Below are 13,329 nucleotides of genomic sequence, written 5' to 3'. Positions count from 1 at the left end.
CTTCTATGGAATGTAATGGCATTTTAAAACCTGAAATGTGAAGGTCATTAATTGAATTAACACAAAGGATGAAAAATAATTTTTTAAATGTAATACCAATATTTATATAGCAGTTTAAAAGGCCATAATCATTACAAAGTCTATGTAATTGTTTGTGTATATGAAGGGCTTCAGGGGGGATGAAAAATGTGAAAGATTTTCTCTGGTGCCAACTGCAGTAAAATTTGATGTGCCTTGTAATCTCTGGATGAACTTCAAGACCCCTGCCCACAGGACCAGCTCCCGCACTAGGAAATGCTGTTCTGTCACTGAGAGAGATCCACAGGCGAGACAGTCCAGCCATGTCTCAGGTCCAGCCATGTCTCCACTGTAGATGCCAGGAGCCTTGCCAGGTCTCTGTGTGTGTGCCAAGCTGCCACACAATGGCCAGGGGCAGAACCAGGTGGGACCACCCCCATGCCCTGCCCTTGGGCTGCACTGGGGGAAATCCAGAAACACCAGCAAAAAGAGAAGTAGTGCATTCAACAGGCTCCTTGGTCTGGACAGTGGAGGGACCAGGATTGCCAGTAGGACTGCAAAAACTACCTGCTGTGCTGCTTTCACCTAGGCTGGGAGATGCAAGGCCTGTTCTCACCACTGCTGTGGGATTGCAAGTTAAGGGTGGCATGTTCCTGTGTTTCTGTCTGCCCTCTGGGATACCAGCTCTCACCCACCCTGAGTGCAGTCAGCAGGGTCACTCTCTTGCTGTGTCTGCATGCTACGTGACTCCAGTGCTGCCTGTGCTTTCATGCTCTACTGTTACACAGTAAAAACAGGGAAGGTTTTCTGCTGAGGCAACAGTCAATACAAAGCACTACCACAAAGACCGCAAGCAAAAGCCACCCACAACAACAAAAGAGAATTCAGGATGCACAAAACAAGTCTACACTGTTTATTAGCATTGTGTGAATAACTTGCCAGGCCTTCTCTACCTCTACCCTCTGTGCTTTAGTACCAAAAGGTATTAAGAAGCACTCCAAACGCCTGAGTCTGACTCTAAGAGGCTAAAAATCTTAACAGAAATTGCATATGGAATTCCCTTTCTTTCATAAGCTTCAGAAACATATGCTTTGAAATCCCCAGTGCTCTTCCATCAAACAATGTAGAGGTGAATAAATGTAGCAAAGACCAAAGGTATTACAGGGAAGATTCTTCTCTGCCTTTCATTGCATTTTACAGCTGCTCACATTTGTACTCTAAGTTCAAAGCTTGAACACAAACTGTCACTGTCTGACAAAAACTTTGCGCTCTGTATAAAAAAGCACCCAACCACATTTTCAACAGCATTTTTTCATCGCCAAGAAGAATATTTTAAAATATAAATCATACTTCTCAAAGCCACTGACAGTACCCAAGCGCTCCCCACGAAGACAGTTAACTGCACCCTACCCGTAGAAATGATGCTCCTCCGACTGCTTGCTCTGTTCCCTGCTTCTTCTGCCTCAGAGTGCTCAGATCAGATCCTGCCCCGGAGAAAAAGCAGAGTCAAAGGCTTGCGATACTCAGAGCTGAGTCCTGGAGTCAGGCTGCAGGAGGATCAAGGAGTACTGGGCTGAAGCAGCATGGAAGGGAGACATATCAAAGTATACTATCGCTCAACCATCATGCACAGGTAATCTCAGAGCATCTCAATTTGAAACTGTTGGTCACCATCTGGTGATAAAATAAGGAGATGCCAAGTTAGTTAAAGCAAGCTTGTGTATACTGGCATACTTACACTACATAATGAAACCCATTGTCACCTTCATTCATACTGTTGTGTCTTTCTCACTTGAACAGTTTTATACAATTTGTGGGGGTTTTTTCTCTCCTTTGCTTCATTTACAAGCTGATTTCATCTTTCCATCACACATGCACATGCACATAAGACTGGATGCACTTGAGACTGGATGTGGCACTTAGTGTCATGGTCTAGTAACCACAGTGGTAGCGGGTCAAGGGTTGGACTTGATGATCTCAGAGGTCTTTTCCAACCCAGCTGATTCTATGATTTTATGATTCTATGATAACCTTCCAATTCAAGATGTTTCTAATATGAAAGGAAGATAAGTGCAAAAGAGACCTACAAAGTCGTGCCACTCCTAGAAACAGGAACAGAAGTCAGTCATTGGGATGAATTTGCTAAACAAGGCAGAATTAAAGGGTTAAAAAAAGCCCCACAACTCTGGTTCTTTCTCTACTTCACAACTCTTCGGTGTGCACTGGTGAATCCTGGACAGCAGCAAAATTAGGCCTAGTTGACCTTTAAAAGAATGAATAATTTCCTAACATGTTGAGATGTTTTAAATATACGTAACAGCTTTAAACACCCAAAGTGCTCTGCTTCTAATTATTTTTGCTACATGTGAAATATTTGAGGAAAATGTAGATGATATCTCTAATCTGTTAATTACCAGCTGGCTCCTAGCGTGCATTATTAAGCTACTATGGCAGTGACTAATGCCTCTGACAATACTAAATTACCAACAACACCTTGTGGAGGAATGTGACCTGAGCAGCCTAGAAACGACTAGCCGCAGGTGTTTATTTTCAGATAAAGACAGTTTATTAACTCAGGCATAAGACAATAAACCTTAAATACCACATGCACGTGTCTGGAGGAGGAGAAGGGCTGCACCCCAAGCCCCATGCGCTGCCTACCCCATGGGCACCACTGTGCCTCGTGGCTGGAGTAACCCAGACACCTGCATTTCACTCTCTTTGCTCATGGGACAGATGTGGAGGAGGAAGAGCACCCAGGATTCCTCTCTGGAGGTATTTTAGATGCAGTGGGCTTTGCAGCCATGGCACCCTGTTCGGTGACTTTGGTAGGGATGCTGGTTGTGCAGAGCTGGTGCTGTACCTCACACTGATGTTCAGGACTCCACTGCTTCCAGCCCGGCAGTCCCAAAGTCTGCCCACAGTCACACATCACAGAGGCTCGATGTCAATGTGAGTTTGCGCATCCCAAAAGGGCTGGGCCCTATGCCATCCCTTCATACAGTTCAGTAATTCCCTGATGGGAAGCTCACGAGGGAACTCCTGCTGAAGTGAAAGCAGGCTGCAGGGCTGCTCAGCTGCAAGGCATGTCAGGCAGGAGGTCTGAGAGTCTCAGGGATGGCAGGGACTTTCAGCTAGGGAAGATGAAGGAAACTTAATTGCCCACAGAAGGTCCCTCTGCACAGCTGCAGACCAAGCAGAGCCGTTTTCCCGTCACCTTTGAATATAAGGCTTTTTTTCCCTTCTTTTTTTCACTCAGTGCACGTTCTGCCAAATTGATTAAATTAATAACATTATTGCTTGGACAGGAACTTACGTGTCTTAGTCTCAAGTGTGTGAAATAACATTACTCTCCTTTCCAATCCTCCTTCAGTGGTTAGGAAAGCCAGTCTTCTCTTGTGCAGTTGCATTATAAAATTGCTGAACAAACCTATTCTGCTGTAATGGGAAGGGACACATTTTCTTCCCTACTGTAAGTAGGTCAATGAAAACATGATGTTGTGAGAATGAAACTGTTTTCCTCCGCCTTCTTCCCCCTAATGGCAGTTTCAAATCATTCCAATTTAATTATGTCTGTAGTGTTAGCTATAATAACATTGTAAGGTTATTAACAACTGATGTATTGGTGGTCCTAAAGTCTGGGATTTGTGCTTCCTTTGTGGGTTTATTTTAGCCTCAGGTATACACATGCAATTCCTATATATAGGAGCACATCATTGCACAGTTAAAAAAAGCCTGCAAAGAAGTCTGGATGTGAAATGCAACAACACATTATGAGGCACAAAAATTTAACTCTCAGCTCTGAGATTTACCCCGAGCTTCTGCATCAACGTGATCTCTTTGCAAGGATGAAATTCTATCATCTACTCTAAATTTGTGAACAGCAAACTTGCTCTGAATTAATACTGGCATAAGCAAAGCCAGAGTATTTTCAGTGGAACTATTACAATTCATAGCAACTGGAGACTTCTCTGCATGAGTATCAGGAGGGATTAACCAGTAGCTGGAGAAACATTCAGCTTGCAGCTATAACTATCAGGATACTAAATGCAAATTTAAAGGCCACTGGAAATAAAAAAATATACCAGGGGAGAACACCCTCTCCTCAGTGAGAAAAAGGAAAAAAATTACATTACTAAAGAGAATATAGAATGCCTAAAGTATTATCAGAAGAAATGTTAAAAAACAAAATGGGTGTTGCTTTTCTACTGACTGCCTCTCTCTATTTTAGAACAGATGGTGTAAATTAGTTTTGTTGACATTATCTGAAAAAAGGAAAAAGTAATTAATTCACCTCACGTAATGCCTGTTGTAAGCTCTCACACACCCACACAAGCACTCCAAAGGCCCCCCTCTGCAACCAAATGTTTGCCATAGCAAAGGTTACATGCTCTTACAACCCACTCCTTGTATCCTTGTCCTGAAAACAACAGGCCTGACTAGGACAGTAAAGCTAAGCACGTACAAGTGGGCACCACTGTATCCTCAGTGTGAAATTTTTACCCTATAAAACCCCATGACTTCAAAGGGAACTTGGATTTCAACCAAAGAATCCAATTACATGTTTCAAATTTAGGATGGACTGTCAAGTGCCAGCTGACAAAGTGATGTCTCCAAGTATTTCAGGACAACAATACTCGAACTGAAATGCAAAGCCAGCTGTTTATGCCTTAACCACTTACCTAAGGAACATTTCAAAATGAGGAAATTATATGATGATTAAGTGCCTCCTGCACCTCAGCAAAACACGTTTCACTCTGCAGAGAGATCTTTGAAACCAGAATGCAGAAAGCATGTCTATCATTAAAGCAATTCCATATGCAGTATTATCACCCATATCACCAAATCATAGACATGGTAGAAAAGATACGTAATCCACCTCCCATTGTGAGATAAAGTCAGATACACTTCAGTCATGTTTATTAAAGCCATTCCTAACACTCCCAGTGATGGAGACTCCACATGAACCATTGGCAGTGTATTTCAGGGATAACACTTTCCTTCAGTTTACGTCCTCTTTCTTGCTTCACTTTAGATCCATTTCTCTTTGTCTGTGGCACAGAAAAGAGATTAGTGGCCCACTCTTTGCAACAGCCTGTTCTATCTGTGCTTGAAAAACTGCCTGCATCCTACTCACTCCTCAGCAGACTCCTCTTCATTAGGCCCCCTGGGGCATGTCCTATGGATCTCTGGTCATTTTTACTGCCTTATTCTCCACATCAAAAGTGGTCATCAGTTTCTTTAAGTGCAGTGCTCCAAACTGAACACAAGACCCCAGCTGAGCACTCATCAATGTGGCCATTGCTACCTGCAGGCTGTAGTTCCATATGCATCCCAATATCACACTTTCCTTTTTTTCCTTTCTATAATGCAACAGCCCAATATTGCCAACTCATGCTCAGCTGGAGATCCACAGCAACCCTTATCCTTTCCTGAAGAGGTGTTGTCCCACTGGCTGTTCCCCAGCTGGTGTCAAGAGCTATGAGCACACAGAATCCTCTGGAGCTACACACCACCACTGCAGCCTCTGTGCATCTGGGGAGCCAACAGTGCCTTTGAGATGCCTCCTCATGAAAGACATCGACTTGTGGGTAGTTTTTAATTAGCACACAGTGCAAAATACTGCAAATCCCTCAGGCAGCTGGCCAGTATTTGCATAAACTTCCCTCTTTTTATTTGCTGTATCCACCAGTAACAGGGTGGAAAAACAAGGACTATTTCTTCCAAGGCTGAAATACCCAATTTTGTGTCCTTGTTCTATATTGAGCCTGTCAGTGTAGATAGTCATGCCTAGTACAAGCCCAAGCAGTCATCTACAATGGTGTACAACAGAAAAAGGATAGGACTAATGACCTGTGAAATAGGTATGGACAGACCTGGCTGGGGTTGCTTTCTGGCAAAGCTTGGTTTCTCTTGGACGTAACACAATGGATGACTTATTTAGGACTTTACACATACAGTTACAAAAGCGGAGGCATTGTACACAAGGAATTTATTTCCGCTTTCAGAAAAAGAGAGTGGCCTGAAACATTATCAGTCCATCTTCTTACTTTATGACTTTTTCATAGAGAATATACCGTTTCAATGAAAGTGGATATTAAAAAGTGTAACAGCAATGATTAAGTCCATTCAGTCCAAGTTACCACTGAGGTATGAGTAACTGCATGTGACTCTCAGCAAACACCTATTCCCCCTTCCATGAAAACATACTGTCCTGAGAAGAGTTTATCTAAGCCTGGAAACTGCTTTTCTTTCTTCAAAATGTCTTTAAACTCTTCACACTTTTAATTCTATTTAGGAATCCATTACCAGACTTAATGTAGATGAAGAACTTGTATTTGCTTGGATTCTTTCAACCATCCACTACCTCATTTAGTTATTTAGCTGTATGATTAATGAAATTGTATTTACTATCACCTGCAGTCACATAATTGCTTTTTGCCATCATCATTTTAGCAAGTTTCCTCTGCTTACCCCCACTTACTACTATAAAACCTTTTTTCAGTTGCTCTGTTAAATTTTATGGTTGACCTGAAACTTGATATATCAGGTATTAGAGTCAAGCTGAATATATTATTTATACATTTTCAGCAATTTTCAAAGCTTAAGTTATTGAAAAGAAATAGTTTTATCTCTGCTAAAAGAAATATTTTACCATTCTTTTGCTGAGCAGCATTCATTCCTCCATGCTTTCACATAAGAACTTCCGACCTGCTAAGTAGGTACAACTGTTATCTTATAGTCATATTTCATCCCCCCAAAGATGGTTCTCAGAGACCATTAGAGCTTACAAATGCAAGGGATTGCTCTACCAGCTGAAGGTCTGCACCTTTGCTGATGACTTTTCTTTTGAACTAACATGGGTCTAAGGAAGACATGCTCAGGGGGCTCCTTGCAAGCCACGCAAAACCTCTTGTATTTGAAAACGTATCTCCTCCAGAAATTTCCTCCCTGAGACTCTGTAGGCAAGCAGAGAAGACGAAGCCAAGGATTTCTGCTGAATTACCAGTTCTGGATATGCTGCCAGCCTGCCCTGATCGCTGTGACTATATGTTCATGTAGACCTACAGTTGGGAAGACAACCTAGAGGTTCGGATGAAGAGGCCTGGAAGGTGGCAGAGAGAAATGGGAAGCCAAGATGCAGAACAGGTTGTAAGGGAAGTAATGTGATATATGGCATTATCAGAAGTGGGTTTTCTAAGAGGTAAAACATGGCTTGTTTACAGAATAGCCTGGCAGAGAACATAGCTTGACTTTCAGCTCCATTAAGCTCTTCTTGCATTCCTGTACCAACCAGCATAATACAATTCGTACCTGCATGAAACTGATGTGATTTATTTTCCCTACTGAGACATGCAAATTGATCAAACTTTTAAGAACAATTATAAAACCATAAAACACCTTGCTTTTTTTTTTTTAATCTGTTTGGAAATTCGTTTGATCTGTTTGGAAAGACATTTTGTTTGTGTATATACACAGAAAAGTGAAATATTTGTTATTGTAATAGCAATTAAAAATATACATCAAATAGCAAGTGCTTTCATACTTGGATCTATGATGTGCCTTTTTTCCTGGGTTCTAGTCTGCAAAGGACTGGCTAGCTTGCCCAGACTAAGTTTAATTTCTCAAGTAGGTGAGAAAGCTTTCAGTCATACAAGATACTTAGGAGTCCATATTAAAAAAGTGACAAGATTTCAGAATAATCAACTCAGAAGTTAAAAAATGTTTAAATCAATGTGTTGCCTTTGTAATTTAACACATTTTTTAGACGTAAAGTTAGTCATTCTCAAGTCCATTTATAGGAAAAAAGAATGATCTAAAACTGAGAAATGGACGGTACTTCCATATCACACAAATGATACAGTAGGTCTCTCAATCCAATATAAATGAGTTGTGCATTTAAAAAACTGGGGGGACAGAAACACATGATAACTAAGCTGGAAAGGATCAAAGTGTTCCCTGATCTTCTTCCAAGGACAATGTCACATTAGGAATGAACACACACTGACAAGGTAGTAATTACTAGAAAGCATATACTTCCATCAAACAAGATATTTTTAAAATGCAGTAGAGGAAAGCCTAAGATTACTAATTCCATCTGCAGCTGTTACTTGATAATGAGTACTCAAGGACAATTTCACTCCAAGCACAAGTTCCTCTGTGCTTTGCCTGTGCTTACTTCCACTGTGTTTAAAAGAACCAGTCACAAGTTGACATTAAATTGCTTTTAAAGTCTACTTGCTCACAGACTTTTCTGTTTCTGCTTCATTTTTTCCTTCCTTTTTTAGGTTCCACTGACTGCAAATGTTCTTACAAATTTACAAGGAGGTATTTCATACCAGACTAGTGTTATCCTTACAACAGATATAAAAGAAAATAAGAATGCAGCACTTAGGTACTACTTTTTGTTCCTTGATCCTGAAGCATTTCACAGACCTGGGCAACTATCACTGTCACCAATCTCAGACAAGGATATGCCAAGCCCCTTACATGGCTTGTCAAAGATCACAGGCACAGAAGCCGACTTGTTCCCTCCATGGCCCCAGGGAAGGTTATGTTCAGCAAACAGCTACCTCCGTGACAACAAATAAATTAATAAATTAATAGATGAAGATTCATTATTTCCACTGCTTTCCTATCTCTTTATTACTCAGAGTATAATTCCTAATTCAAGTTTTACAGCAAGAGACCATGTAATTGGTTCAGACACAGGAAACAGACGGCAAAACTCAGTTTCCTGTAATACCCCCTGCAAGGGAGGATGGTTTTTTCAAGACTGTTAGGTATTAGCCATTCTCTCAACTACCACAGCTGCAATTAGATGCATTTTTAAACATCCTATTAGTGGGAAGGATTGCTCTGTTTCCAGGTAAAGTCACTGCATACTGTAATAATTAGCCAGGAAGTACTTTATTCCCTGATACACCAGGAGCCAGAATGAATAATAAGTGCAGGAGAATGAATAATAAGTGTAGGAGGTCTGAAAACACTTGGACTAGCAAATTCCCTGGGTTTCTGCTCATGGACTCAGAGGTGATAACATGGTTGCACAGGACATCATAATTGCATTAGTTTTGGGTTTGGGTGTTTTTGAGGTTTTTTACAGAATTACAAAATTACAGAATTGATGCTTTCTACAGTGAGCTGCACTCTGTAAAGCATTGACTGTCATACTCTGCCAAAACAAATTAGCTGCTGTCACTGGCAGCAGATTCATTAAGACCCGAAGGAAATTGTATCACTGTAAGCTGCTTCTATGTACTTTTGAGCTCAGAAAAATACCATTACATCATCAGGGAACCCTGGAGAAACAGTCCTTAAACTCCTTACCAACTGCTTCCTGATGACACCCCTATTTTCTTCTTTATGGCAAAATGATAACTGCAAAAAGCCTGAGGATGAAGCTAGAAGAAAAGTTTTAACAAAGGAAAAAAAAGATCATGACAGAAAGAAAGAAAATGGGAACCACATACAGTAACTGTAAAGTCTAGCAAGGAGGGATTTTTAACACCCATAAAGTGTATCCCTGGCACTGGTTTTAGCAGTTTGCAAAGAAAGAAGTGTAGGATTTATTAAAGGAAAAAATGCTGCAAACCCACGTTCACCTCAGAGAGCATAGTTTTTTTGAACTCTCATGACAAAGTCACAACTTAATGGTAACAAAAAGGGAGGGACCATGACCTGCCTCCTCCACAAGCAGACACGCTACTGGCTGTGTCAAAGCAGTGCTTGTCCTGAAGAGACACCAGTCAGCTCCTTGGAGCAGGAAAGCATGACATATGCTAGTGATGAACACTGTAACAGCATCAGAGCAGCACCTCAACCACTCACAACAATACCCAAAACCAAGGGGCACCAGCTTCTGCTATAGTCTTGTGCTCCCCTCTTCAATATTCTGTCCCTTGCTTATCTGCTGAAGATCAGCACCTTGATGATCTCTCCTCTCTCTGCAGCAGCAAGAGGCAGGGTCCAGGGGCAGGCTCCCTCTCATCCTCCCATCTCCTCTGTCTCAGCAGCACTTTTCCATTTTCCCCTCTGTGGGGTTAGTGGGAATCCTGGGAAATGTGAGGGAGAAAGGGAAGGCTGCAGCAGGTAAAGAAGTCCAGAAGATCACAGAGAAGAGGGTGTCACCATCCCTAGCAACACCTTGTTACAAAAGCCTTTAAGGATCTGTTGTCTCCTTCTCTCCTTTCACCTTCCCTGCTTCCCAACAAATCCTAGTCACCTTAGGAGCACGGGGCTAGGTTGGGAGAAGAGGACAGGGAGAGAAAGAGGGAGAGGAGAGAGGTCCTAGTCTCCATGTCATGCTCTGATAAAGCTACCACACCCTTAACAAAAGCCTCAGCAGTATCATGCCACCATGTAGTACCATTAATCACTGAACACATGCAGTACCACACTCTAACCATGAAAAATTCACCCTAACAGCTGGCCAAGGATTTTCTCTTTCAGCAAATATGTCAACATTATAATAATTTAGAAATTGTATCAAATACAGCAATATTTTCTATGGAAAAATATCAGTCTACTGAAGATTTTCCATTTATTGCCAGGATAACTGGAAGATGTTGTGGATTAGATAGGCCAGAATATACTTTTTAAAGGCAATCCAATACCACATAGCAGTTACCCTGGGAACTCCCTGTTCCTGGGTCAGATGCTTATTCCCTTCCAGCAGTGATGTTTTTCAGGCAGCGTCACTTCCCAGAATACAAAGCATGCTTCCTTGTGACAAAGCTCTCCAGTGCCTCTTGGACATTTAATTATGGGAGAAGGGTCTCAGATAATGAAATGGGAACATCATGCTCCTGAACTATAGCTTCTGAAAAGCAATACGCTGTGGTAGGGAAATGCAATTTAATTTTGAACTGACTCAGGAATTTCCCATGGAACATTAATTCTATTTTCTGCTCACCTCTGAATGTCAGTCTATTTTTCTCTTTCAGTTTAGGAAGATTATAAAAGGTGCAGTAAGCCCCTTCTTCCAAATATGTGGATTCTTCTTCCCTCCATGGGGAGTCCATAGCCCTGGGGAGGGTACATCTGAGAACAGAAGCCCATTGTGTCAAGCCTTATCAGAGGCCATGCCTATCGGGAGGAACTGCTACCTAGATACCCAACACAGAGAGTAATAAAGGTATTTCCACCCCCTTCTGATTTGCAGGGGCTCCTAGAGCTTGAACAACTTGCCTGAAGCTGCACAGGACCCTGTACAAGAGCCAGAAGCTAACTACATCTTTACCAAGGTCCACTGCAAGTTTTACTCATCTTGACAGCTTTTGTTTCAAAGGCCTTCCACTTCAATACTAAAACAAATATTACAGTAATTCCTTAGTGTAAGCAACTGTCGGCCTGTAATTTAGCGTGGGACTGAAGTGCCGAGCTAGTCTGAGCTAATTAAAAGAACATCCAACTAGTACAAATTATAAGAGAACTGACTTGAATGTCATTTCTCACACCTGCATCTGTTTTTTTCCAGATTTACCTTAAAGGTTATCTGCTTCCTTCTTCTCCATCTCCTACACTTAACCAAGCAGAAAACACTTCACAGCAAATTTGCTCAACCAAATATACCCAAATGCTTTGCAAAATTTGGTCAAGTTGATCAATAAGGACGAACCTGATCAAATTCAAGAAAGATACCAAAACATATCAGTCAGACACATCATCTTTCCTTGAAACAGAGAACCTGTTTTTATTTTAATTCACCCAGTTCCACATATTTTGCAAGACAAAGACTGCCATTATGTGAGTCTTTTCAGCACTGATATCTCTAACCAAAAATGTTAGGCACTCCAGTTATCCAAAGACAGCACCTATTTCCTATGGTTACTATGGACAGTACTAACACGTTAGGAATTCTGAGTATGTTTGGGTGAACTGCCACCAAGTCCAAAGTTAGAAGCTCCTCTACTATGATGTAAAACACATGTACCAAGAATAAATCGTAAAAACGAAGTCAGCATTTAGGCGACACTCACTCAAAGCACAGATTCAGATGAAACTCTCAGACTACAAGTTCTTGCTATATAACAAACATTACATTTAACTTCCCACTGAGTTTCTGTATTTTAAAATTCTTTTGGGTACAGGAACTTCACCAGAAATTTTTGAGAAACTGCCTGAAAAAAACATTGATCAATGAAGCAATGTATCTGCTAGATACTGAAATTACTTCTGATAAGTTCTAGAAAAAATATGATAGCCTGAATCTTTTCTTACTCACAAATTCACTATAAGTGATGACAATCAGGGAAATGCACACATTTTTAAATAACTGCTAGATGAACTTTGTTCAGAGAAAATGAGAGCCAAAATGTTAAAAAAAAAGAAAACGAAACCAAAAAGACCCTTAAACTCCAAGTAAAAGCACTATTTGGGAACAAACAAACAAGAAGGTTAAATTTAATTAACCCTGTGTTGTGTTCAAATTTACCCATGAGGAAATAGTTCCTAAGTGAAACCATGGCCCAACAAGTAAGCAAACATTGATTACATCCTCTCTAACATGGAAAACAACTCGCTTTTCAACTTTGTAACCATAAGCAGCATTTCAAACAGCATGTCCCACTAATCAAGAGCAAAGCTTTGTAACAGAACTCATCTGATAGGAAAACGGCACTCCAAACTGTAATAGTAAAATTCTTAAAGCCCAAGACTCCCTATGAATGCCAAGAAAAGGAATCTTGTGAGTTAATTTCACTGAGGAATAAAGTTCCAATGATCCATATGGAGAAATGGTGGACAAAATCGCCCGGGAAAAGCATTACTTAAGTATCCACCTCATCCTAGAGGAACTGTCAGAGTGCTCTGAAAACAGCAGGAAAACCCAGAGGAACCACTCCAGCAAATATGCATGCGAAGCCAAGCTTCTTACTTACCCTACTGTATGCACCATGATCTCTTTTGCCACCTTAGTAATTCCAAAGTATCCAGAATGATATTATTTTTAAGAGAATATTAGAGTTGTTAGAGGAGACAGAGGCAAGCTGACAAGCAGAGCTTTGTGAGAAGCCAGGCGGAGAGGGATGAATTTAAACCCTGGCTCAAGATGCTGTGTATTCTGCGTCTATCTTTAACTTCTAAGTGATTTGGTTTCACATTCCTCTAAAGTCCTGCTGGCAGATGCCTTCGTGGAGCTTTACCAATCGCAGGCATCCAGCCCCCTCCCCTCCTCTATCCCTCCACCTCCCTCCCTCCCTCTTTTTCTCCCTCCCTCCCGAGCCTACCACTCCACCCCCATCTCCCCATCTCCCCCTCTCCTCACACACACACACACACACACACACACACACACACACACACACACAC

The 13,329-nt window shown here is 41.3% G+C and overlaps 1 protein-coding gene across 4 annotated transcripts in view; it reads right to left on the bottom strand.

The window, feature by feature from the left end:
• DTNA (dystrobrevin alpha) overlaps window positions 1-13,039 on the bottom strand; it is a 182,690-nt gene extending 169,651 nt beyond the window's left edge. For 3 of the 4 annotated variants that reach the window (XM_027638961.1, XM_027638962.1, XM_027638965.1), the window contains exon 1: window positions 12,900-13,039. In XM_027638961.1, the coding sequence (XP_027494762.1) occupies window positions 12,900-12,916 (17 nt within the window). In that variant the 5' untranslated portion in view covers window positions 12,917-13,039. The remainder of the gene's footprint in view (window positions 1-12,899) is intronic. The other variant, XM_027638966.1, reaches the window with a different exon arrangement.
• Between the last annotated feature and the right edge of the window lie 290 nt (window positions 13,040-13,329).

Source organism: Corapipo altera, unplaced genomic scaffold (assembly GCF_003945725.1).
Source record: "Corapipo altera isolate COAL_440 unplaced genomic scaffold, ASM394572v1 49, whole genome shotgun sequence".
In the NCBI taxonomy this organism is placed as follows: domain Eukaryota; kingdom Metazoa; phylum Chordata; class Aves; order Passeriformes; family Pipridae; genus Corapipo; species Corapipo altera.
The sequence above is the reverse complement of the archived record's forward strand: the minus strand, read 5'-3'. Positions and strand labels throughout refer to the sequence as shown.